This window comes from Amblyraja radiata, chromosome 1 (genome assembly GCF_010909765.2).
Source record: "Amblyraja radiata isolate CabotCenter1 chromosome 1, sAmbRad1.1.pri, whole genome shotgun sequence".
Taxonomy (NCBI): Eukaryota; Metazoa; Chordata; class Chondrichthyes; order Rajiformes; family Rajidae; genus Amblyraja; species Amblyraja radiata.
The window spans coordinates 101,295,202-101,320,562 of record NC_045956.1 but is presented as its reverse complement, the minus strand read 5'-3'; the positions used below and the strand labels follow the sequence as shown (position 1 = coordinate 101,320,562).

Below are 25,361 nucleotides of genomic sequence, written 5' to 3'. Positions count from 1 at the left end.
TAACCTGCTCTAGTCAACTTGAGCGAGACCTTCTCTCGTACCCCCAAAGTTGGCCTTACCCCAGTTGAGCATTTTAACACGTAGACCCTCTCCATCCCTATCGATAACTATCTTAAATCTAATCAAACTGTGGTCAATGGTCCCAAAAGGCTCCGCGACACACACTTCATTAACTAGCCCTTCCCAATTTCCCAATACTAGAAATCCAGCGTTGCCCTCTCACTTGTGGAGGCCTCTACATACTGTTTAAGAACACTTCTGAACTCTCCTGAACACTTTTGAGGAATTGCACCCCATTAAAACCCTTTCCAAGTCTATGTTGGGAAAGTTAAAATCCCCTAATACAACAACCTCATTTGACCTGCAGCTGTCTGCAATCTCCTGGCACATTTGTGCTTCTAATTCAGGAGCCTGTAGTACACCCCCAACAAGGTGATCATCCCTTTCTTGTTTCTCACCTCCACCTATATAGCCTCACTAGATGAACCGTCCGAAATGCCACCTCTGATCACTGCCGTGACATCCTCCTTAACCAACAATGCAACCCCCCCCTCCTCTTTTTCCCTCACCCCTGTCTCTCCTGAAGCTCCTGTACCCTGGAACATTGAGCTGCCAGTCCGGCCCCTCCCTTAACCAGATTTCAGTCATGGCTACAACGCTCGTACCTATCCACGCCCTAAGCTCATCTGCCTCGCCCGTCAGGCCCCTTGCATTCACACGTGCAGTTTAAACCAACTTTCCTTCTTCGCTCTCTGCTTTTCACCTGCCTATTCCATCCACCATCCTTTCCCACACCACCCTCCATACCAACTTCTAGCCTCTTATGTGCCTCTGTCCTGTACGAGATCCCACCCCACTGCCAATCTAGTTTAAACCCTCCCGTGTAGCATTAGCAAACCTGCCCACTAGGATGTTGGTCCCCCTCCAGTTAAGGTGCAACCCGTCCCTTTTGTACAGGTCAACCTTGCCCCAGAAGTGATCCCATTGATCCAGAAATTAAATCCCTGCCCCCTGCACCAACTCCTCAGCCACACACTCATTTACCCTATCGTTCTGTTCTTGCCTTCACTAGCACAAGGTACTGGAAGCAATCCTGAGATCACTACCCTGCAGGTCCTACTTTTCAGTCTTTTACCCAATTCCCTAAACTCGTGTTGCCGAACCTCCTTCCTCTTCCTACCTATATCATCGTGCAACATGCACAATAACCTCCGGCTGCTCCCCCTCACTATTGAGGATGTGCAGCCGCTCCAAGATGTCTTGAACCCTGGCACCAGGGAGGCAACACAGCACCCTGGAGTCTCACCTGGTGCCGCAGAATCTCCTGTCCGCACCTCTGTCTATCGAGTCCCCCACCACTGTGGCTCTGCCTGCCGTCACTCTTCCCGGTTGAGCCTCAGCACGAGGGTTGGATTCACGGCCCTGGCTGCCACTCAATCTTCTCATGTCGTCCGCTCTGACAGCACCCAAGGGCGTGTAACCTGTTTTCAATAGGAACAGCCACCGGGGCTCCTGCACTCCATGTTTACTTCTCTTCCTTGTTGTCACCCACCTTCACTCTTCCTGTATCCTCGGTGTGACATCACTGTAGGTCTTGTCCAGATAACTCTCTGTTTCCCGGATGGTCCTGACCTCATGCAGCTGCTGCTCCAGTTCCTTTTATAATTATGGTTATATTCTCCTTGTAAATCATTTGATGTATACACTTAGGCAAAATGATTTATTTTGGATAGGAATGTTCTCAGTTGTCATTGGGGTATGAATGGGAAATTATCATTTCCAGAATTCCTACTTCTGGATTGATCGTTACTTTAGACAGACAGCAAGAGCTGGATTGGCCATAGCTATGACTGAATTGCCCACTAATACTAACTGCCTGGGATAAGGTATCAAAGTTTGGTCAAGTGTGGCTAATATTATTATTCCCAAAAAATGCTGTAAGTATTGAGCATTTATCTGATGTTGCCTAACTGAGATTATGATTATTTTGGAGTATCTTGGTCATCACTGGGATCTTGGCTGGCATAGGTGGGTTGGGCTGAAGGGCATGTTTCCAGGCTGTAGGTGTCTATGAACCTAACTGGCTGGGTACTTCAAGCATTTTCCATTTTTTTGTGCCAGATTTCCAGCTTCTGTGATATTTTATTATTTTTCATATGAATCTAGCTACTCAGAAATATCAAGAGTTTGGCCTGGCCGCATTCAATTTATGTTATAGAATCATAAAGTAATATGATGTAGCAATGGGCCCTTTAGCCCAACTTGTCCACACCAGCCAACATGTCCCAGCTACACTAGTCCCAGCATTTGGTCCATGTCCCTCCAAACCTGTCCTATCCATGTACCTGTCTAACTGCTTCTTAAATATTGGGACCGTCCCTGCCTCAATTACCTCTTCTGACAGCTTGTTCCATACACCCACCACCCTTTGTGTGAAAAAGTTACCCCTTAGATTCCAATTAAATCTTTTCACCTTCAACATAAACCTATGTCCTCTGGTCCTCGATTCTGTTATCAGCAATTTGTACATTGCTATTGACTTTATAATTGTTCCAATGCAATCATGTGTTTTTGTTCCTTCCTTTGTAGACTCGCCCAATAACTCCAGTCTATGCAATGGCTTCCAACATTCAACGAATTCCTGCAGCTGGATTCTACGGGGCAAGTTATGTTCCAATTGCATCTCATGCTTCTGCTGCCGCCATGGCAACGCTGCAAAAGAATGCAGCCACTGCTGCAGCTGTAGCAGCCTATGGAGGATATGCTAGTTATGTACCACAGGCATTCCCTGCAGCCACCTTTCAAGTCCCTTTACACGATTTCTACCAAACCTATTAGGATTTTATAACAAAGACTTTGTAATAGTGAAGGAATACACTGATATTTATGAAGAAATAAAGCCAACATAGTTTTTTTGTGAAATAATTGTTTTTAGGACTTGAGTAAACTTTGCACCAAAAACTATATGAAAGAGCGAAATGTTTTAAAAATGCTATTTGTTACTAAATTTTGAAAAAAGTGTTTTAAAATTTCAGTAAAAACCATTCTATGCATTTATATGAAAACACTTTTTTTTTAAATTGCCTTGTCTTTAGAAAATATTATAAAATCTTCCGTCCATAAGGTTTGAACACTCTGAATGTGGACAACTAGAATCTAGAAGATTAGTACTTGTAGGTATGGGTTTTTACATGCTGAACAAAGATGTTTTGTGTGATACGCTCACTCCAGTTAATTATTCTATTGGTGCCTTCAAGAAACGCTCAGCCTTAATTGGACCATATATCATAAGTAGATCCTCATAAATGTCCATATAAAGACTAATCAAAACACAAAACATATAACCAAGCATAGGCCTGTCATGGCCAAGAATTGTACATGGTGTGTATTTAAAAACTTGAGTTGTTCATTTTGGTGAGCAACACCATTTTTATTGTTTAGTACAAGCATTGGGTCCAAATAATATACGAGCTACAATTTAAAAAATTTGGACTGTTAACACAAAGCCAGAATTTGGATAGAATTATTTTCCATAATTTTGGTTCTTTCAGGAACTGAATTTCACCAGCTTCAGAGTGAATATTTGTAGTACTGATCTTGATGGGATGAAGTGTTCAGATTGAGATTCAGATGATTGAGGAAGGAAGTATCTAAGTAAATGTTTGTCTTTTGAGGTAAGGTGTGGATTGTTCAGAAAGAGAAATAAAAAGCAAGGGAAATAACTGTCCACAGTAGTGAGAAAAGATGACATGATGATAGATTGTCACTTAAGAAATACAATGGGACTGAAATACACAAGACATTAGGTAGAAGATAACCATCGAGCTAAATGCTCGACCTAGTGAAGGCAAGGATAAATTTCTATTGCAATGCTCATTATTTTCTGTGTGTCGGCTCTAAATTCAGCTTCAATGCTGAGATTTTGTTAGGACAAGGACTGAAATAAGTCTTGTCAGCATGAAGTTCTATTATAATTACTTTTTATCATGTTAAAGAAAATTTCTAGCTGATCTGAGGTGATAAAGTAGTGTGGGTACTAATGTTGTATTTTGGTTATGTAACAAATTAGATTTATGTGTGAGCGTGTACATATTATGTTTTAATATAAGTTTATGAGCAAATGCCTTTTATGGTGCAGCAGCACATGGTACGTAGTCTACCACAGAGATTTATCAATTTCTTTCAATTCTGTTGAAGAAGCAACATAAATCTTTTATTATAGTAGGAACCAAATGTATTTTTGCAGTCTTTCAGTGGCCTGTAAAGGAGACTTTCGAAAAACGTCCGTGTTAAAATGTGCCGTGATGCTTAGTAAAACCTGTATAATGTGACCACACACTTTGGGCTAACCAAAGAAACCTGCGGATAACAACAACAGTTGAGCTGCATTCATTTTTTTTCAACCTAGGAAAGATTATTTGGTTGAGGTACTAGATTATATGGGGTCTTTTCAGCACAGGTTCAGCCATTTGCCTTCACACTTGCTGTTTATAGAATAGAAGCTCACATACACTGTAAGTACTAATGATAATCTCCCAGAAACACTAACTATTGAGAGGCACCATTTTGAAGACTATCTCTAATCAATGGATTAATGTTTCACATTCTACATTACTTTCTCAAATGAGCACATCACTAAATTAAATGCAGATTACAAAGGCAGCTGCTGCTTGTGTTAGTGCAATCTTAATTATTTAATCCCTAAAAGTAATTAAACAAACTTTTGTGCCTCACTTAAAACCAAATGAGGTACCATCATTTTTTCTTAAAAAGCAAACTCTAGATGTTCGGAGGTCACATTATATTTCCCAATTTTTACAAGTCACTGTTCTTGCCATTATTGGAAACTTACCAGAAATTACCATGTTTTATATTGTTATTGTATGAATTATTGTGCACTGCAATATGCAACCCATTGTCACGGCATTGTTGTTCTGTGATGGATTACTTTTTAAAGTCATGTGCAATTCACTTGTTCAGAAATTAGATTTTCTAGAAATGGACCTGCTATATTCATCTCAGCATGTTAGAACTGGTAAGAACCAAGCTGAGTGGCACAGCTGCTCCCTTACAGTGCCAGAGACCCGGGTTCGATCCTGTCAATGGGTGCTGTCTGTACGGAATTTGTACATTCGCCCTGTGACTGCGTGGGTTTCTTCCAGGTTCTTCAGTTTCCTCCCACATTCCAAAGATGTGCAGGTTTGTATGTTAATTGGCATCTGTAAATTGTCCCTTGTGTGTAGGTTAGAACTAGAGTACGGGTGACTGCAGGTTGGCATAGACTTGGTGGGCTGAAGGGCTTGTCTCCATGCTGTATCTCTAAACTAAATTAAACATGGGTAATGTCTATTAACATCAACACTAATGGGACAGTCATATATGCAAAACAATTTGCCCTTTTGGTTAGAATGGAAATGTATGACCAAAGTTAAAGAATTCCAAGAACACAGGGAGAAGAAAATTACCAGTAACACTCCACTACTGAGCAAAACACTCCCTTTCTTAGCTGTTATATTCAGTAACGTTGATGAACATTCAGGGAATCAACGGGATTTGAGCGAAGATTCCCTTTTAACAAACAACTTGTATTACACCTGGACCTTACCCAAACAACCTGTAAAGACATCACTTGTAAAGTTTTAAAACAACATTTTTTACTCTGCTGATAGTTCCCAACTGTTGCCCGGCCTGCCATTATGGATTCAACATCACAAACTGCTCGGCACATTTTCTGCACGATTTTAATTATTGATAGTTGTTAAAATCAAGGTTTATAAAGTTGCCAACAAAATAGATACTGCTGCTAGAAAATGCCTTGGTTTCCTCAAAGAAATATCAATTTTCATAACGTCTACTGTACCTTTTTAGTATATCTGTGAAATACTTTTTATGAAGTACACAAAGTATATATGGTAACACCACCAATTAGAGTACAAAGAAAGTTGCTCAATTATTTTTAAAATATTATCTTATAAAGAGAGGAGTTATGGTCAGATTTTGAGATTCATTTTATTCCAAAATACTTTTATTTGAAGAATAGTTTCTCATAGCCCAGTTAAGTGAAAAGAATCTAGATGTATTTAAAAATAATATTTAACGTGTAAGATGCATTCAAGACCATTTAGACGTGGGAGAGTAACAGTGGAAGAAAAATAAAGGGTTTCACGTAACTATGTCCGCTAGTAAAAGCTTCATGTATTTTTTACTTGCTTTTTTTTCTGCACAGAGGACCTAACATTGATCCAACAAGGTTAAAGTATTGATTATCTGCTTTTGGCAGGGGGTCTGCAGAAGGTCAATAAACCTGTTAGGATCCAGACTTGTGCCACTTTATTTTAGCTATTTCATTCAAACAGCATTTCTTTCTAGTTAAGTTCAAAATGTTGGTCTGGTGCATATAAAAGAACAAGTTATACATAGAAAAATCTTTTAAAACAAATGTGCCTTATTAGCAAACAAACACATTACCATGACGTGTTTGAACTCTTTGTTTTCTATTTTCATTGTGTTTTTAAAGCTTAAGTTTATTCTGTTGCATTTATATTCAAAAGCAGTAGTCAATAAAGCATTTTGAAACCTGTTGGCTTGGATGATTTGTAAGATTGTAGGCAATTAAATGGATTTCTCTATTGATTTCAGAGTTCTCATGAGCATTTAACAGCTGCATTTTGCTCCTAAGAGGATGAAGGGGTGGAAATGTCTGATCTATTACCACAGAAACTATATTGCTTTTGTCTTATCAAAAGATGGGAATTATTTTGTTTTGATTACAAAGATCATAAAAATCAATGTAAACAGGGAAAAAAAATAGTTTTCACTTATCATATCATTCTAAGGAACAATGTGGCCCATAATAAATTTTAAATCGGGTTATTTTTGAATTGTTACAGTATGGCAATCTGGAAGGTCCCATAAAATAAGGTAATCTAAATTAATGGTTATGTGGAATGAAAATTAACCAGGGGGTCAGATGGAATAGTTACATGAGATCTTGTTTTGCAGATGAGGTTTTGGTTCAATATTTCTGAATGAAAGGGACTGGGGCTTGTACCCAACAGATTGTGGTAGAGGCAAGGGTGTTATGACCAAGTCACAGGTAAAGCGTATCTTGCTGGGCAGGTGTCAACTTGGAACTGAAACAATAATCAAAAGCTGGAATATATCATTGTCAAGGGAGAATGTAAATTCAGTTTCAATTTTATTTCAACTCTTCATGGGTGATATTTATATGCTCAAAGAATAAATCCTGCTTTGAACTGAATAATTTCATAGAATCATAGTCGTACAGCTAAGAAGCGAGCCTTTTAGTCACGTTAATGCTGACCATCAAATATACATCCATATAAATCGCACACCTTTCAGGCTTTGGCAATTCATTGCTTGTCCAGTCACTTATTTAAATGCTGTGAGAGTACCTGCTTCCAGACACCTTCTCACTGCAACCACCCAGTGAGTGAGGGGGAGAAAAATCCTCAGATCTGCTCCAATCCTGTTACTCTCTATCTTAACTCTATGCCATCTGGTTAGAGATGTCTCTGTTATGGGGGAATGTTTCTCACTACGCACCCAACCTGTGCCCGTATATATTTTTTGTGCCTCTATCAGATTCCCCCTCATCCTCCTCCACATCAAGGAAAGAAAACCCAGCCCATCCAGTCTCTAATCGGGGTAGTTACAGACAAAATTTCACTGCACTTCATTGTGTATGTGACGAATAAATCTGACTAATGACTATTGAGTAAAAAACTCTTCACCCACACAGAAAATGTTTGCGACTGTTTTGGTGCTGTGCGTGGACAGACAACCTTGTGAACAGATTTAATATAGGACGTGCATGAGGGAGGATAGATATAGAAGTTGCAATGATCATGGGAAAGGGAAAATTGAGATTATGTTAGCTGTTATTGAGCTCATCAGGTTCATAAATACATTTTCTAAAAAGGGATTTGTTTTATAAGAACATAATGGGAATGAACAATATAATGTCCAATGTTTGGGAAGGTAATTTGATGGTTAGATTCAAGATTCAAGAGAGTTTATTGTCACATGTCCCAGATGGGACAATGACATTCTTGCATTGCTGCAGCACAACAGGATATTGTAGTCATAAATACAGATCAGATCAGTGTGTCCATATCTATATACTAGACTAAGTGGGACCCGTTGGGTCCCAGCATCACACAGGAGGGCTGGTCATCCAACGCAATATTCCACCTCTCCACCAATTCTAATATTGGTGGCCAGTTGGGGGGGGGGGGGGCTTTCTGGTGCGCTAGTATGGGTGTTGTGGGCTGAAGGGACTGGTTTCCAGAGGGCTAGTATGCAAATTGTGCGCCAAATGGATTCTTGGGCTGGCGTCTCAGTCAATCAAGCCTGTTCTGCTGGCAACTCACTCACGGCTGGTGGGCTGGTAGTTGACTCACGGCTAATCCTTGAAATCCTATTTCCAGCAGGGTATAAGGCCACCAAATTCAAGTGCAGTTTCTTACCACTTCTAGCAGGGTGCAAGGCCACCAAATTCAAGTGCAGTTTCATACCATTTGAAGTAGGGTGCAAAGCCACTAAAGACAGCGAGTCGTGACCTCTCCCTCCTCCATCTTGCAGAGACTGAGCCACACCCACATTTCCGGGTTTTATAACCCCTCCCCCACAGGAAAAGGTGTGGCTTTCATGGAGTGATTGACAGGAGAGAGATTCTCAACATTTAAAAAAAACTAATAACACTTTTATTTTTCATTGATGGGAAGAATTCTCCGCACCTGCTCAGCGGAGGGGGACTGAGTAAGATGGCCAAAAATCACTGCCGTATGTGGTAGCGTTTTATCTAAAATCAATATAAAGTGCAAACAGGAAGTAAGTGCATTTACAGTAGTGCCTTTTAACTTCAAGCCAAAGCACCCAAGCCACCATTTGCAGCAAGTAGTGCATTTCAACCTTAATGCCACCATTTGCAGTAAGTAGTGCCTTTCAACTTCATGCTACCATTAGCAGTAAATAGTGCCTTTCAACTTCAAGCCAATGCACCCAAGCCACCATTTGCAGTAAGTAGTGCCTGTCAACCTCATGCCACCATTTGCAGTAAATAGTGCCTTTCAACTTCAAGCCACAATTTGCAGTAATAGTGCCTTTTCTACTTCAAGCCAAAGCTCCCAAGCCACCTTTTGCAGTAAGTAGTGCCTTTCAACTTCAAACCAAAGCTCCCAAGCCACCACTTGCAGTAAGTAGTGCCTTTCAACTTCATGCCACCATTTGTAGTGCCTTTCAACTTAAAGCCAAAGCACCCAAGCCACCATTTGCAACAAGTAGTGCCTTTCAACATCAAGCCACAATTTGCAGTAAGTAGTGCCTTTCAACTTCAAGCCAATGCACCCAAGCCACCATTTGCAGTAAGTAGTGCCTTTCAACTTCAAGCCAAAGCAACCAAGCCACCATTTGCAATAATAGTGCCTTTCAACTTCAACCCAAAGCTCCCAAGCCACCATTTGCAGTAAGTAGTGCCTTTCAACTTCATGCCACCATTTGCAGTAAGTGGTGCCTTTCAACTTCAAGCCACACCCAAGCCATCATTTGCAGTGTGGTGTCTTTCAACTTCAAGCCACACCCAAGCCACCATTTGCAGTAATAGTGCCTTTCAACTTCAAACCAAAGCTACCAAGCCACCATTTGCAGTAAGTAGTGCGTTCAACTTCAAGCCAAAGCACCCAAACCACCGTTTGCAGTAAGTAGTGCCTTTCAACTTCATGCCACCATTTGCAGTAAGTAATGCCTTTCAATTTCAAGACACACCAAGCCAAATGGGGGGGGGGGGAGGGGGGAGGAGGGAGGGGCTTTCTGGAGTGCTAGTATGAACCATTTTAGAACCAATATAAAAAAAAATTGCAAGCTTTAGAAGCAATAGAGACATATTTTTGCCAGCTTTAGAACCAATAGACACATATTTTTGCCAGCATTAGAACCAATAGACACATATTTTTGCCAGCTTTAGAACCAATAGAGACATTTTTTGCCAGCTTTAGAACCAATAGAGACATTTTTTGCCAGCTTTAGAACCAATAGAGACATTTCTTGCCAGCTTTAGAACCAATAGACACTTTTTGCAAGCTTTAGAACCAATAGACATTGTTTTGCAAGCTTTAGAACCAATAGACACTTTTTTTGCAAGCTTTAGAACCAATAGACCTTTTTTTGCAAGCTTTAGAACCAATAGACCTTGTTTTGCAAGCTTTAGAACCAATAGACACTTTTGCAAGTTTTAGAACCAATCGACACTTTTTGCTAGCTTTAGAACCAGTAGACATTTTTTGCAAGCTTTAGAACCAATAGACATTTTTTGCAAGCTTTAGAACCAATAGAGACACATTTTGCAAGCTTTAGAACCAATAGACATTTTTTTGCAAGCTTTAGAACCAATAGACATTGTTTTGCAAGCTTTAGAACCAATAGACACTTTTTTTGCAAGCTGTAGAACCAATAGACATTTTCTTTGCAAGCTTTAGAACCAATAGACATTTTTTTTGCAAGCTTTAGAACCAATAGACATTTTTTTGCAAGCTTTAGAACCAATAGACATTTTTTGCAAGCTTTAGAACCAATAGAGACACTTTTTGCAAGCTTTAGAACCAATAGACATTTTTTTGCAAGCATTTTAGAACCACTAAGGGCACTTACATTTGAGTAGACATGTGTTCAGTGTTATTCACAGCTCAGAGAAACGTGACCCTCTGCCTTCCTCCATCTTGAAGAGTGAGTGAGGCACACCACTTCCTGGTTTTATAGTCCCTCCCCCCTGCCGCCAGCGGGGGCAGCAGAGAGAATGGGGAATTTTGTAAAAATATTAATATATCTGTCATTTTTAATTGACGGGGAAAATCCTCTGCACACATGCGGCGGGGGGGGGGGGGGGGCTCTGAGCGAGGTGGCCAAAAATGACGGCCGTAGGTGGTGGCGTTCTCTCGGAAATTGCAGCACAGATGGCCAAAACCGGTCAAGAACAGAGATTTAGTAATATAGATATATATCTATATTACTAAATCTCTGATCTTGACCGCTTTTGGCCTACTGTGCTGCGATTTCCGACAGAACGCCGCCACCTATGGCCGTCATTTTTGGCCACCTCGCCCAGAGCCCCCCTCTGCCTTACGGGTGCGGAGGATTTTTCCCATCGATGACAAATCAGAGAGATATTAATGTTTTTTAAAAATTCACCATTCTCTCTGCTGCCTCTGCTGGAGGGAGGGGGAGGGGCTATAAAACCAGGAAGTGGTGTGCCTCACTCACTCTCTGCAAGATGGATGAAGCCAAGGGTCACGTCTCTCTGAGCTCTGAATAACACTGAACAAATGTCTACACAACTGTGAGTACCCTTAATGTGGTTTGAAAATGAAAATATGGTTTGTTTGAAGTAAAAAGGCACTGCCTGCAAATGGTTGTTTGGGTGCTTTGGCTTGAAGTTGAAAGGCATTACTTACTGCAAATGTTGGCTTGGGTGCTTTGGCTTGAAGTTGAAAGGCACTACTTACTGCAAATGGTGGCTTGGGTGCTTTGGCTTGAGGTTGAAAGGCACTACTGCAAATGCACTTACTTCCTGTTTGCACTGTATATTGATTTTAGATAAAACGCTACACTTACGGCTGTGATTTTTGGCCATCTTACTCAGTCCCCCCTCCGCTGAGCAGGTGCAGAGAATTCTTCCCATCAATGAAAAATAAAAGTGTTATTAGTGTTTAAAAATTGTTGAGTATCTCTCTCCTGTCAATCACGCCCTGAAAGCCACACCTTTTCCGTTGTGAGGGGGAGGGGTTATAAAACCCGGAAGTGTGGGTGTGGCTCAGTCTCTGCATGATGGGGGAGGGAGAGGTCATGACTCTGTCTGAGCTGTGAATCAACTGAACACACTGAATGTCTACTGAACTGTGAGGTTGATGTTTTGTATGGGTTTTATGGTGGTTTCACCCTGCATGAAATGGTATGAAGCTGCATTTGAATTTGGTGGCCTTGGACCCTGCTTGAAGTGGAATAAAACTGCACTGAATTTGGTGGCCTTGCACCCTGCTGAAAGTGGTATGAAACTGCACTTGTATTTGGTGGCCTTGGATCCAGCTTGAAGTGGTATGAAACTGCACTTGAATTCGGTGGCCTTGCACCCCGCTTGAAGTGGTTGGAAACTGCACTTGAATTCGGTGGCCTTGCACCCTGCTCATAGTGGTAAGAAACTGCACTTGAATTTGGTGGCCTTGAACCCTGCTTGAAATGGTAGGAACATGGATTTGAATTTGGTGGACTTGCACCCTGCTTGAAATGGAATTTCAAGGAATAGTCATGAGTCAACTGCCAGCTCACCAGCCGTGAGTGAGCTGCCAGCAGATCAGGCTTGAGGGACTGAACTGCCACCCCAAGAACCCATACCAGCACTCCAGAAAGCCCCCCCACTGGCCACCAATATTGGAATTGGTGGAGAGGTGGAATATTGCGTCGGGGGACCAGCCCTCCCGTGTGAACATGGGACCCAACGGGTCCCACTTAGTCTAGTAATATATATATATATACACACAACAATAAACAGATAAAGTGCAAACTTTACCGCTGTGCGCAGTGCCGCCACCGTAACCTGCTGCGTTTTTGAAGAATTTTCCGTCTTTGCTTCAGATTTTCAGCCTCTCCAGCTTTTATTTTATTTTCTATTTTTATTTTGTCCCCAAGGACCTTTGGTAAGGGCCAACCAAAATTAGATTGGGGCCATTTTTTGCGTGTCCCTGGTAAATCCTTGAAAGTAATGTGGGTGCTGGCTTGTATAAATACCCTTTACAAAATACAAATTCTTGATTGACCAGGAGAAGCAAATAACTGACTGGGGTGCGTAGGAAAGAACTGCAGATGCTGGTTTACACCAAAGATAGACACAAAATGCTGGAGTAACTCAGATGGTCAGGCAGCATCTCTGGAGAGAAGGAATGGGTGACGTTTCGGGTCGAGACCCTTCTTCAATCAGGGTCACTTGGCCTCGATCTTCCCTTCCTATCAGTTCACTGGAGAGCTGCTGCCAGTTGGGCAAATTGCGTAGGATTGAACCTAGGTAAAGACAAGATGCCTGTGGAGAGGTGAAGGGCACCTAGCAGCTTCTGATGTTAGTCAGATGAGGACTGATCTCAGTTATTCTAATTTGGGAATATGTTGCTTGTTTCACTACTTTTTGTACATGAAACCAGCCAACAATGTTCTACCTCCTGGTGAAACGAGGTTCAGTTAAATCCAGGATGGCAAAGCCCTTGTTCAAGAAAGTAAAGATTTTTTTTTTTAAAGGTTGGAATGACAGAAGAGACCATAAGATCAAAATTAAGTAAAGCTGATGAGAGCATTGTATTTCCTGGCATTATTTGTGCAAGGTATTTCCACATCCAAATTACATCTACCATCCAGATATCAAACCACAAAGTCCTCTGAGGTTTCTTGCAATCTAACCAATGGCCATTGCTATTGCTAAATTGATTTGTTAAGATGTTGAATTTTACAAATTTCTCAGTGCAATGAGTCACTTGCCCAAATTGCAATATCCACAATAGGGATGTAATGTTCACAAAAGTCAGCGAGACACAATTGATGTTTAAATAAAAATCACTAATCATTCTTTTTAATGAAGATAGAATTTGTGTCTGAAGTTGCTCATAAAATGTATAAAAACACCAACAGCTCGCTGGAAAAGGAAGCAAAACTCAAGACTACATTTCAATTTTTAATTGTCAAACCGTACCAAAACTTTTTGCTTATTCATGCATGAGATGCAAGTGTCACTGGAAAAACAAGTTTCACTCGGCATGGAGGCACAAGAGACTGCAGATGCTGGAACCTGGAGCAAAAACAAACTGCCCAGGAGCTCAGCAGGACAGGCACATCTATGTTTGCAAAGGGATGGTCAACATTTCTGGTCCAGACCCTGCATCAGGAATGAGGGTACAGAGGAGAGATAGCTTGTATAAAAAGATGAGAGGGAGAGGTGATGCATGGACTGATAGTTAGAACCAGATGAGTAGGGAGATGATTCCCACACATTAACACCACCCTACACACACTAGGTTGTTAATTTTTACGTCACTGTTCTTGCCATTATTGGAAACTTACCAGAAATTACCATGTTTTATATTGTTATTGTATGAATTATTGTGCACTGCAATATGCAACCCATTGTCACGGCATTGTTGTTCTGCGATGGATTACTTTTTAAAGTCATGTGCAATTCACTTGTTCAAAAATTAGATTTTCTAGAAATGGACCTGCTATATTCATATCAGCATGTTAGAACTGGTAAGAACCAAGCTGAGTGGCACAGCTGCTCCCTTACAGTGCCAGAGACCCGGGTTCGATCCTGTCAATGGGTGCTGTCTGTACGGAATTTGTACATTCGCCCTGGGACTGCGTGGGTTTCTTCCAGGTTCTTCAGTTTCCTCCCACATTCCAAAGATGTGCAAGTTTGTATGTTAATTGGCATCTGTAAATTGTCCCTTGTGTGTAGGTTAGAACTAGAGTACGGGTGACTGCAGGTTGGCATAGACTCGGTGGGCTGAAGGGCTTGTCTCCATGCTGTATCTCTAAACTAAATTAAACATGGGTAATGTCTATTAACATCAACACTAATGGGACAGTCATATATGCAAAACAATTTGCCCTTTTGGTTAGAATGGAAATGTATGACCAAAGTTAAAGAATTCCAAGAACACAGGGAGAAGAAAATTACCAGTAACACTCCACTACTGAGCAAAACACTCCCTTTCTTAGCTGTTATATTCAGTAACGTTGATGAACATTGAGGGAATCAATGAAGCTTGCTCATAAAATGTATAAAAACAACAACAGCTCGCTGGAAAAGGAAGCAAAACTCAAGACTACATTTCAATTTTTAATTGTCAAACCGTACCAAAACTTTTTGCTTATTCATGCATGAGATGCAAGTGTCACCGGAAAAACAAGTTTCACTCGGCATGGAGGCACAAGGGACTGCAGATGCTGGAACCTGGAACAAAAACAAACTGCCACAGGAGCTCAGCAGGCCAGGCACATCTATGTTTGCAAAGGGATGGTCAACATTTCTGGTCCAGACCCTGCATCAGGAATGAGGGTACAGGGGAGAGATAGCTTGTATAAAACGATGAGAGGGAGAGGTGATGCATGGACTGATAGTTGGAACCAGATGAGTAGGGAGATGATTAACAGATGGAACCAATTGGAGACAGGAAGGTGTGGAGTCAGGAGACGGTGGTTGGTGGATGATAGAAGAGACAGATAAAGAAAGATTAAAGACAATTAGTGGAGTCAGGCTGAGAAAGGAGAGAGATTGAGCTAGAGTTTGGAAGGTGACATGGGGGACAAGAGAAGTGAAACCTGAAAAGTAAGAAAGGTGATCAGTTTAACCAGACAACAGAGGGAAGATGGGGTAATGGAACTAGTTGGAGGAGGATATGGGAGATCTGGAAGATGTAGTGTGTGAATGATACGCAGATGAGTCAGGAGAGGGGGACTGAGACTGGGTGACAGGGGGTTACTTGAAGATACAAGATACATTTATTTGTCACATGTGCCTGTTGGCACAGTGAAATGTGATCACCATACAGACATACAATAAAATAAAGAACACAACACACGATAGTGTTCAACATAAAATATCCCCACACAGCAGAATCAAAGTTTCCCACTGTGAGGGAAGGCACCTCCGACGTCGGAATGGGAGGCCAACCTCAGCAGCTCCCGACGTCCCCAGGCCGCACCGGGCGGAGATTCATGCTGGCACCCCTCGGCAAAGGGCCCCAGGACTCCGCGATGTCGGTCAGTGCCGCCCGCGCTGGGAGCTCCTGCTGGGAGCAGCAGGCCCAACACTCCGGAGCTCCAAACGGCGATCCAGGTAGGTATCGCCCGCTCCGCGGTGAATCCAGCGCTGCGCAGTGCCGTCGCTGCTGAAGCTCTGGTCCGGTCCCCGGTCTCCGGTAGAAGAGGCCGCTCCGATCCAGTGGTAGGCCGAGAAGAGAGGGGGCGAGGATGCGACACAGAGAAATAGGTAGCGACTGAGAACCGGTTTCCCCCTCACCCCTCCCCCCTCCCCCACATAAAAAAACTAAAGAATCCCCAAAACAAAACTGTTTAGACAAACTAAAATTTAAAAAACAGGTGAAAAAACGGATAGACTGTAGGCAGAGGCCTTCGATGCAGGGACCCTAGTGTCGAGTTTATACCATTTTTATAGTTTATACCATTAGATTCTAGACTACCCAGGTGGAACATGAGATGGCTTCACCCTAGTCGTGTACAGAAGAAATGGAGACAAGCATAACGATCTTGGGAATGTGTTGGGGAATTTTGGGGGAATTTGAACAACACCTATTTAGTATTTAGGAGTGGCACCCGTGGCAGCAAATACAATGATTGGAATTTTAATTTTAATCAGCATCTCTCACATAACAAAAGACAGCACAACTGGTAGAGCTGCTGCCTCACAGTGCCAGAGACCCGGGATCGATCCTGACGTCGGATGCTGTCTGTGTGAAGTTTGCACATTCTCCCTGTGACCGTGTGGGTTTCCTCCGGGTGCTCCGGTTTCCCCCCCATTGCCCAAAGGCGTACGGGTTTGTAGGTTAATTGGCCTCCAAAATTGCCCTTGGTGTGTGGGGAATGGATGAGAAAGTGGGATAATATAGAACTAATGTAAATGTGCGATCAGTGGTCAGCATAGGCCGAAAGGCCTGTTTCTATCTATGCTGCATTTTAAACTAAACCACTGAATTTCCATTTTAAACTTCCTTTCAACCTGTGTGTAAAGCACCTCACTTTAAGCAGCAATCATGAAAAGATCAATTTGTCTCAGCAAGAAATGTTCTAAAACTGTCTTTTCGACAAATATTGAGTTAGGCACCCAAAGTGATGAAATATTAATTCCCCTACACGATATTGCAGGAATAATAGAGGTACTATCACTACATGATACAGTGATCGCTAATGATGCAACACAAGTTGCTTACCCCAGAATGGAAACAGTCCCGATCAGAATTTACTGTAAAATCTAATCCTTTTCGATCATTCTTACCTTGGCAGAAAGCTTATAAAGAAATACCACATATCCTCCCTCGTCAGTAAAAATGATAAAACATCACCTTTTTTTATACAAAGAATACATTTTGCACACCTTCCTGTTTTTTTCCTCTCTAGATACAGGGTTCAGAGGTCATAAATGGCTTCATTAATGATTAACTTGTCACCGGGTTTAAAATATGCCTTAGTCATTCTGCAACCAGTTGCATGAATAGTGCAATTGAGACAAAACTGTTCTCTCGATGACCTTGCTGAATCTGGATTGGTTAAGAAATAGCTGAAGTCAGAGGTTGTTATGACTACAAAGCTTCATGCCAAAGTAATCTTGTTTTCTCAAGTATTTCCTTGATACTGAACAACTTCCACGACTGGTTCTTTGCCATTATCGAGTTTCTTTGGAGTTACAGTCATAAGTGGTTTATTTACTTTACCACGCCACTGCCAACAACAACCCAACCTCACTGTATCTGAGACACAAAGATCCAGCTCCGACATGTTTTATATAATTGCCATTCAGCCAACCTCTACTTTGCAAAAGCACTGCTGCTTTTGAAATTAGGACGAACAGGAAGGCCTGAAAATACCTGTAACTGAACAACAAAAGGCACTACCTTTAATTAGACCTGGACACGCCTGCTTAGTGTTGCCAATGTTTGTTCTCTGGACAAAGCTGGGAAGTGCACTAGGAACAGTAGCTAGTGTCCTCTGCTGGGCATTTGGGATCTGAGTGAACAGGACAAGAAATCCTTCCTAACCGATTAGATTGAAGGATTCTGAAAGTAAAGATTACTTGAAAAGGGAAGTGCAAATTAGAGTGGGTAAATTCAGATACAGTAAGAGAAATAAAGGAGGAGAGAGAAAGAAGGAAAGAAAGATGAAACTAAACTAAACTGTGCGCAATTAGAGGATATCTAACCACCCCACCACCCCACTTCCACCCTACAACATTCAATATATTATTATCATCAACAACAACACTCTGTGGACTTCTTCAGCCACAGCTCCTAAACCAGGGATATCTACAGCCTTGGATCAATGGAGGTAGACTTATTTTATAACTGCATTATAAAACCTTTCTTCCCATCTCTTTGGCTTTGGTTCTGAAAGTGGCAACTCTGTATTGGAAACATCAATCAGAACTGATGCCAAGAAAAAGATGGAAGAATATGTTGCGATAAAGATACTTGGACTCTGCACAGGATATAGATAGGTTGAGTGAGTGGCCAGAAGCCTGTCAATATAGAGTTTAGTGCAGGAAGTTGTGAAATCATGCACTTTGGCGAGCAATCAAAGGCAGACTTTCATCTCAAAGGAGATTACCTGCAAATGACCAGAGTATCAATCGATTCAGGTGTCCCTGTGCATGGAACACAAAGAGTTAACAGGCAGTTGCAGTAAGTTGTTAGGAAGGCAAATAGCACATTGACCTTTATTGCAAGGGAGTTGGAGTTTATAAATAAAGTATTGTTACAATTGTGTAGGCATTAGTGAGACCACACCTGGAGTACGTGCAGAATTAGTCTCCTTATTAAAGAAAGGATATACTTCCGGAAATGGCCTGGAAGATATTAGATATTAGTTAGAATTAGATATGCTAATTCCTGGGAAGAGAAAGTTGTCCTTTCACAAACAGGTAGACTAAATAAGTAGACTAGTGAAATTATAAAGATAGGCACAGAATGCTGGAGTAACTCAGCGGAGCAGGAGCATCTGTAGGTAGAAGGAATGTGTGAAGTTTTGGGTCAAGACCCTTCTTCAGACTGAGAGTCAGGGGAGAGGAAGAAAACAGAAGGAAGTGTAAGGTGCGAAAATAAGACAAAGGGGATGGGGAACAAGGAAAATGTGGAATAGATCATTGTTAACTAAGAGAAGGTAACAATAAAGGAAGATAAAATGAAATCAAGGGCAGTCAGACTGGTCGGTGAACTGGGAAAGGGAGAGAGAGGGAAAGCAAAGGTTATTTGAAGTTAGAAAAGTCTACCCTGATGAGAATGTTGTCCATGCCCTGGTGCAGCGCTCCAGTTAGAAACATAGAAAATAGGTGCGGGAGGAGACCATTCGGCCCTTCAAGTCAGCACCGCCATTCATTGTGATCGTGGGTTATCATCCACAATCAGTAACCTGTGCCTGCCTTCTCCCCATATCCCTTGATTCCGCTAGCCCCTAGAGCTCTATCTAACTCTCTTTTAAATTCATCCAGTGAATTGGCCTCTACTGCCTCCTGTGGCAGAGAATTCCACAAATTCACAACACTCTGGGTGAAAAAGTGTTTTATCATCTCAGTTTTAAATGGCCCCCCTTTATTCTAAGACTGTGGTCCCTGGTTCTAGACTCCCCCAACATTGGGAACATTTTTCCTGCATCTAGCTTGTCCAGTCCTTTTATAATTTTATATGTTTCTATAAGAATCCCTCTCATCCTTCTAAATCCAGTGAATACAAGCCCACTCTTTCTAATCTTTCCTCATATGACAGTCCCAGTTGCTTTGCTGCCTTACAGTGCAGAGACCCGAGTTCAATCCTGACCATGGGCTTTCGTCTGGATGGAGTCTGTACATTCTCCCTGTGACCTGCGTGGGTTTTCTCCAGGAGTTCTGGTTTCTTCCCACACTCCAAAGACATACAGGTTGGTTGGTTAATTGGCTTGGTATAATTGTAAAGTTTTCCCTCGTTTGTGTCGGATAGTGTTAATGTGCGGGGATCGATGGTCGGAGCAGGGCCTGTTTCTGCACTGTATCTTTAAAACTAAAACTTACTTTGTTCTGCTGGGCCCTGAGGGAAACCAAAGAAAATGGTCACAACTAACCTTCATCGGTCTGTTTCGGCCCTGGCTGCTGAGTAAAGCTGGTTCTTTCTGAGACATAAAGTGCTGGAATCATCATCGGCGGTCACTCGAAACGTGTATGACTGTCCTCTCATGGAGGACGCCTGTGCGTGACTTTATTTAACGTGGGGACACTGGTGCATAGGCAGCCACCACACGGCCCTTGACAGATCTGGGTCATGATCCAGTGGCATGGAGTCCAAGACGACTGGGGACCCTTTTCTGCTGCAGCCTTCATCCGCCTTCTCAGCCATTGTGACGCTCCACTAAGGTCAGCCATCATCCTCCGCCTGTTCTACCGTTGAGGTCTTGGTTGGATTGTTCTTTGTCAGAGACCTGCCCCTCGACCTTACCACCATGAGTGACCCTAAAAGGAGCATAGCTCCAGACGGCATCACTCTCAGGATCTCAGGACCACAAAAACTTCTCCACCACGACAAGGTGACAATCCACGGAGAAGTGCTGGAATAACGATACGATGTGATAGAACTTTATTTATCCCAGGAGGGAAATTGGTCTGCCAACAATCATTGAACACAACAAGATACATGAAACATGACATTAAAGTGACGAGTGGAAAGTCCAGGAATGGGATGTACAAAGATTGGGGAATTGGGGGGGGGGGGAGTCAGTCTACCCCATGTCAGAAGGGGGAGGAGTTATACAGCTTGATAGCCACAGGGAAAAGGGATCTCCTGTGGCATTCTGTCCTGTTACGGAGGGAACTGTCTCTGCGGAGAGCAGAAAGGGGACGATTGGGAAGATGTGGCCAGTGGTGGGATCCCGTTGGAGGTGGCGAAAATGTCGGAGGATTATATGTTGTATGCGGCGGCTGATGGGGTGGAAAGTGAGGACAAGGGGGACTCTGTCCTTGTTACGAGTGGGAGGGATTGGGAGTAAGTGCGGAGCTGCGGGATATAGAGGAGACCCTGGTGAGAGCCTCATCTATAATAGAGGAGGGGAACCCCCCTTCCCTAAAGAATGAGGATTGCTGTGTCAGCTTTACTTTTTTTGCACATCTTTCATTCATTTGTTCTATATCTCTCTGCATCACTGTCTATATCTCTCATTTCTCTTTTCCCTGACTCTCAGTCTGAAGAAGTGTCTTCACCCGAAACATCATTTATGCTTTTCTCTGGACATGCTGAGTTAGTCCAGCTTTTTCTGTTTAAATGATAGCTGTACCAGCAGTTGATTTAACATGGTCTCATTGGGAACCACATAGATCACACTGTAGCACTTATTTCTATGTACAAGACCTTCTAATGCTGCTGCATATTTACTTTGGACAAAGTTTGCAGATTTTTTAGATGAACCTGATTCGGCAATTGTAACACTTGTAATATTTTAATGTATAAGTAGTAGAGGCAATACAATTTTTAGACCTTACCCATTTATGCTCTGCTCTGTGGAAGTCATTCCAATTCCAGTAGAGGGTGCAATCAGGCTATAATTATACTTTTTCATCACTAATGACTTTTAAAGAAATAACTTTCCATAGAATAATATGTTATTTCTATGTTTTGTTGAATAATGAAACCCAGTGTTGAGCAGCAGCATTTTGCTGATTGTGCACTAAATCACCTTGTGTTAAATAATTTTGCCTACCTTATAGCGGTGAACAAAATAATGAGAGGAAAAGGTAGACGTCCGGAATCTCTTGCCTAGAGTAGGAGAATCGAGAATCCGAGGACATAGGTTTAAGATGAGGGAGGAAAGATTTAATAGTAACCAAAGGGATAAGTTTTTCACGCAAAGGGTGGTAGGTGTATGGAATGAGCTGCCGGAGGAGGTAGTTGAGGCAGGTACTATCACAATGTTTAATAAATATTTAGACAGGAACATGTTTTGAGGGATGTGGGCCAATGGAACTAGTGTAGATGGGTGGTGTGGGCATGTTGGGCCAAAGGACTCTACGTCTCTATCTGTTCAATACTTAAAATGGGGTGGCACAGTGGCTTAGCTGGTAGAACTGCTACATCACAGCTCCAGCAACCATGCTTCATTCCTGCCATCTGGCACCGTCTGGGTGGAGTTTACACGTTCTCTCTGTGACTGCATATGTTTCCTCCAGGGGCTCTGGTTTCCTCTAACATACCAAAGGTGCGTGGTTTTGTGGTTAATTTGCCCTGTTGTGAGTGATTTGTTGAATTGATGGGAATATAGGGAGTGTAGGTTGCTGAGGAATGGAATTAGCATTAATAGTAAGATTAAACGAGAACTTACCAGTTTGAAGTTTGATCTGTATTTTATGAGGAGTTACGATGAGGGATTACGTGAAGAACCCGCTCAGTGCGCAGGCGCGGCATACTTCCAAGCAGCGGTGTGGAATCACAGATAGACACAGTTATTTGAAGTAAACATAGTAAAGATAAGGAGACATCAATTTATTAGTTTGATCCATATAATGAGGGTGGGAGCGGAGGGCACGTAATCCCTCATCGTAACTCCTCATAAAATACAGATCAAACTTCAAACTGGTAAGTTCTCGTTTAATCTTACTATTTTACTTCGGAGTCACGTGAGTGACTACGTGAAGACTTCAAAGCTCTGTGATTTCAAACCGTGTAACAGTTCATACTTCACTCGCTGCCGAAGTCATTCGAGGGAGGAAGTATGTTATCGTAATCAACCATGAATCTGTTTGTAAAAACAATAATGGTGTTATTAACAACAACAAGACCAATTGCTCCCCCGGGCTTAAATTATATATTTTTTGCAGATTCTTTTTCTGCAAACGATACAGGTTCTGTCAGTGGTTTGTTATAAAAGTTTGGAACGTATACTCCCTAGACCACCCTGCAGTAGCCAGGATGTGGTCCATAGGCTCGTCCATCCTCTTAGTTACTGACGTGGAAGCTGTCCTCGTGGAATAAGATTTTATACACGTTAGTATTTACTCCAGCAACTCCCAGTACCTGCTTGAGCCACTAGAGATAGTTTAGCTCATCACCCGACCATGAGGTTTCCTGTGGCTGACCCATAAGGCTTTTTCCTCTCCCTCGGTATTCCTTATTGTGTCGATCTCTAAGTGGGTCATGACACATAAAACGTGGTTCAGGTGGGTATGCCCGGAATTTCATGACTGGACCTGATGTTCCTGGTCTGTTCTGTTTGGCCAACCCTTGAATGGGCATGTGACACTATCTGGTGTTATAACCATGTTGTCCCATCGCAGTAGATGGGAGAGCTGGCTCTTTGTGTTGATGTAAGGCCACCAGCATGTCCATCTTCAGGGTAGGCTGTTCCAGGGTGAGTGACCTGGCTGGTGATCATCCCCTAAGGTATGTCAGGATTTCACTGACATCCCAATTTGGGTGTACCTATTTCTGGGGAATGGATTGATATACCTCTCCTGTATCTGATCACCAGTGAGCGGTACCCAAGTTGAGTAGGCTAACAGAACATGTCCTTCATTGTGGTGAAGACCTGCCAGGAGCTCCAGTACAGTTTTTTGTTATAGTTGAATGTGTAATTCCTGTTTTGGAAAACAGTGTACCATTTCTTGATGCTCCTCAGGTATGTTCCCTAGGATATGCTACGGAATACTGTCATCAGGTTGATAGTGCTGCTGATCCAAGCACAGCAATGGTCTTCCCAATTCTGCAATTCTTTTAATGGCCATGTCGAGGATCACTGGGAACCATGCTTGTGGACTTGGTCCACTGTAATTTGCGTAGTACCCGACTGATGAAGCCGTAGTACCTATTGAAGAGGTAGAAGGAAAGGAAAACATAGAGATTAGGTTCCCCCCACCCCTCAATACGCGGGAATGTCTCCATTGCCGCTGCCTTGAGATTGGTTTCATGTGACGTAAGTTAGTACGTGGTGATTTAATTGGATATAAGGAATCGATATCTGGTGTCCATATTGCTTAGTGATTTCAGCAAATATTTTTGGTTTAAATGTATGTTTACAGTATTTAGCTCACCTGATAGGTGAGTTACTGATGGTCAAACATGTTTGACGACATACGGTTTCCAATTGTTAATAAATTGTTTCCTAATATCGATGTTCTCCGCCCAAGTGGTTTGGTATATGCCACCACTGATGTTGTTATCTTATAAACGAACATGCAAATTTGGTGGATTACTGAGCAAATGCTTCACTAGAATTAAGTAAGTTAATATATAACATGTTTAAGTCAATTCATATTGGCATTAAGTATTACAAGCTCAGTAACACATCAGGACACATAAGATGTTACTCAAGACAGGTGGAAGTGTACAACCATAATCCTTCCTGCCGATAAATTCCATGATAACACTACAGATTAATCCATTTGCCCCCATATTACATGTATGGAGATAGTTTTGAACACTAGTATCTCAGCTCATAGGAAAGGTACAAAGTTCAGTAGCTGGTAATGCTGCTATATCCCAATTACTTTGCCACGTAGTTGATTGGTGGTTAATGCACCATGACTGATAGTCTTAATGAATACCAGATAACAACGTTGTGGATGGTCAACGTAAATATCTGGATATATATTTTGTGCACCGTTCCCAGAGGCACTGCAATACTGGGTCGATGCGTGGAGTGGACGGAGCAAGCCCCTATTCCATCTCCCTGTTCCAAAATTCAATTTAATATATGGTCCCTAGATAAGGGACGTATCAGATTATTAAACTGATAAGAACAGATACTACACTTGATCTTAGCCAAAAGGCCGAGAAGCGATGCAGCTAAAGCTGTATCCAAGGATAGTTTGTCGTTAATATATAGACATGCCATGACGGAATGTTTCTAAGTGTCAGGGCTAGTTGATTCTGGATAACTTTGACTTAAATGCCGCAACGCTCATCATGGTTACTCCATCCAGGTAATTGCGGTATATCCGAAACTTATATGAGAAGGTACTGAATAGTGTGCATCTTCAAGGTCGATGTCTACCATAAAGTATCCTTGGATCCATGGTAGTAGTTACAAATCCCATGAATGGGTATACCTGGTGAAATACTCAAGTGGTTTATCAACGATGGTGCAACATTCACCATCGTGGGAGGGTAGACCACTTGGGGTGCTTGCTGAATTGGTGGCAAGATATTAATTCTATTCCCCTTGTATTTATTTTTTGGTATATAACTACCAAGAGTGATAGCTTCCTAACCAGGCGTGATTCATCCACCCCTTGTTAGTACAACCCTTAACCTTTATGTGATGGTAGGAACCATACTTATCTGTCTTCATTGTTGTTTTCTTCAGTTTCTGGTTCCTTGTTCTTGTAGGGACGATGTTTGTTGGGGGGTGGCGCATTTTCCCCTGGGGCCTGCTCTGGGCCGTGGCCTAAAATGCTACGGGTTTGGCATGCAGGCCCCGAGCTTTCACCAGTACCATGAGGTAGACGCCCCTGGTGGACACGTAGAGGTACTGCTGTCTGGTTTAGTGTGGTGCTCATTCCAGACTCTGCCCTCTTGTGCCGAATAGTTTGAACACTTCGTCCAGTTTTTTAGGACTGGTTTGGTAAG

General features: G+C 42.2%; 1 protein-coding gene and 1 non-coding gene across 17 annotated transcripts in view; one reads left to right on the top strand and one right to left on the bottom strand.

Annotated features, from left to right (window-relative positions):
• rbm47 (RNA binding motif protein 47) overlaps nt 1-6,580 on the top strand; it is a 219,612-nt gene extending 213,032 nt beyond the window's left edge. For 14 of the 16 annotated variants that reach the window (XM_033027537.1, XM_033027484.1, XM_033027459.1 and 11 more), the window contains one exon: nt 2,590-6,580. In XM_033027537.1, coding sequence (XP_032883428.1) covers nt 2,590-2,838 — 249 coding nt within the window. In that variant the 3' untranslated portion in view covers nt 2,839-6,580. The remainder of the gene's footprint in view (nt 1-2,589) is intronic. The other 2 variants (XM_033027551.1, XM_033027544.1) reach the window with 1 other exon arrangement.
• Nucleotides 6,581-24,382: 17,802 nt separating this feature from the next.
• Nucleotides 24,383-24,574, bottom strand: LOC116983887. Its single transcript, XR_004414838.1, has one exon. It is a non-coding gene; the product is annotated as a U2 spliceosomal RNA (small nuclear RNA).
• Between the last annotated feature and the right edge of the window lie 787 nt (nt 24,575-25,361).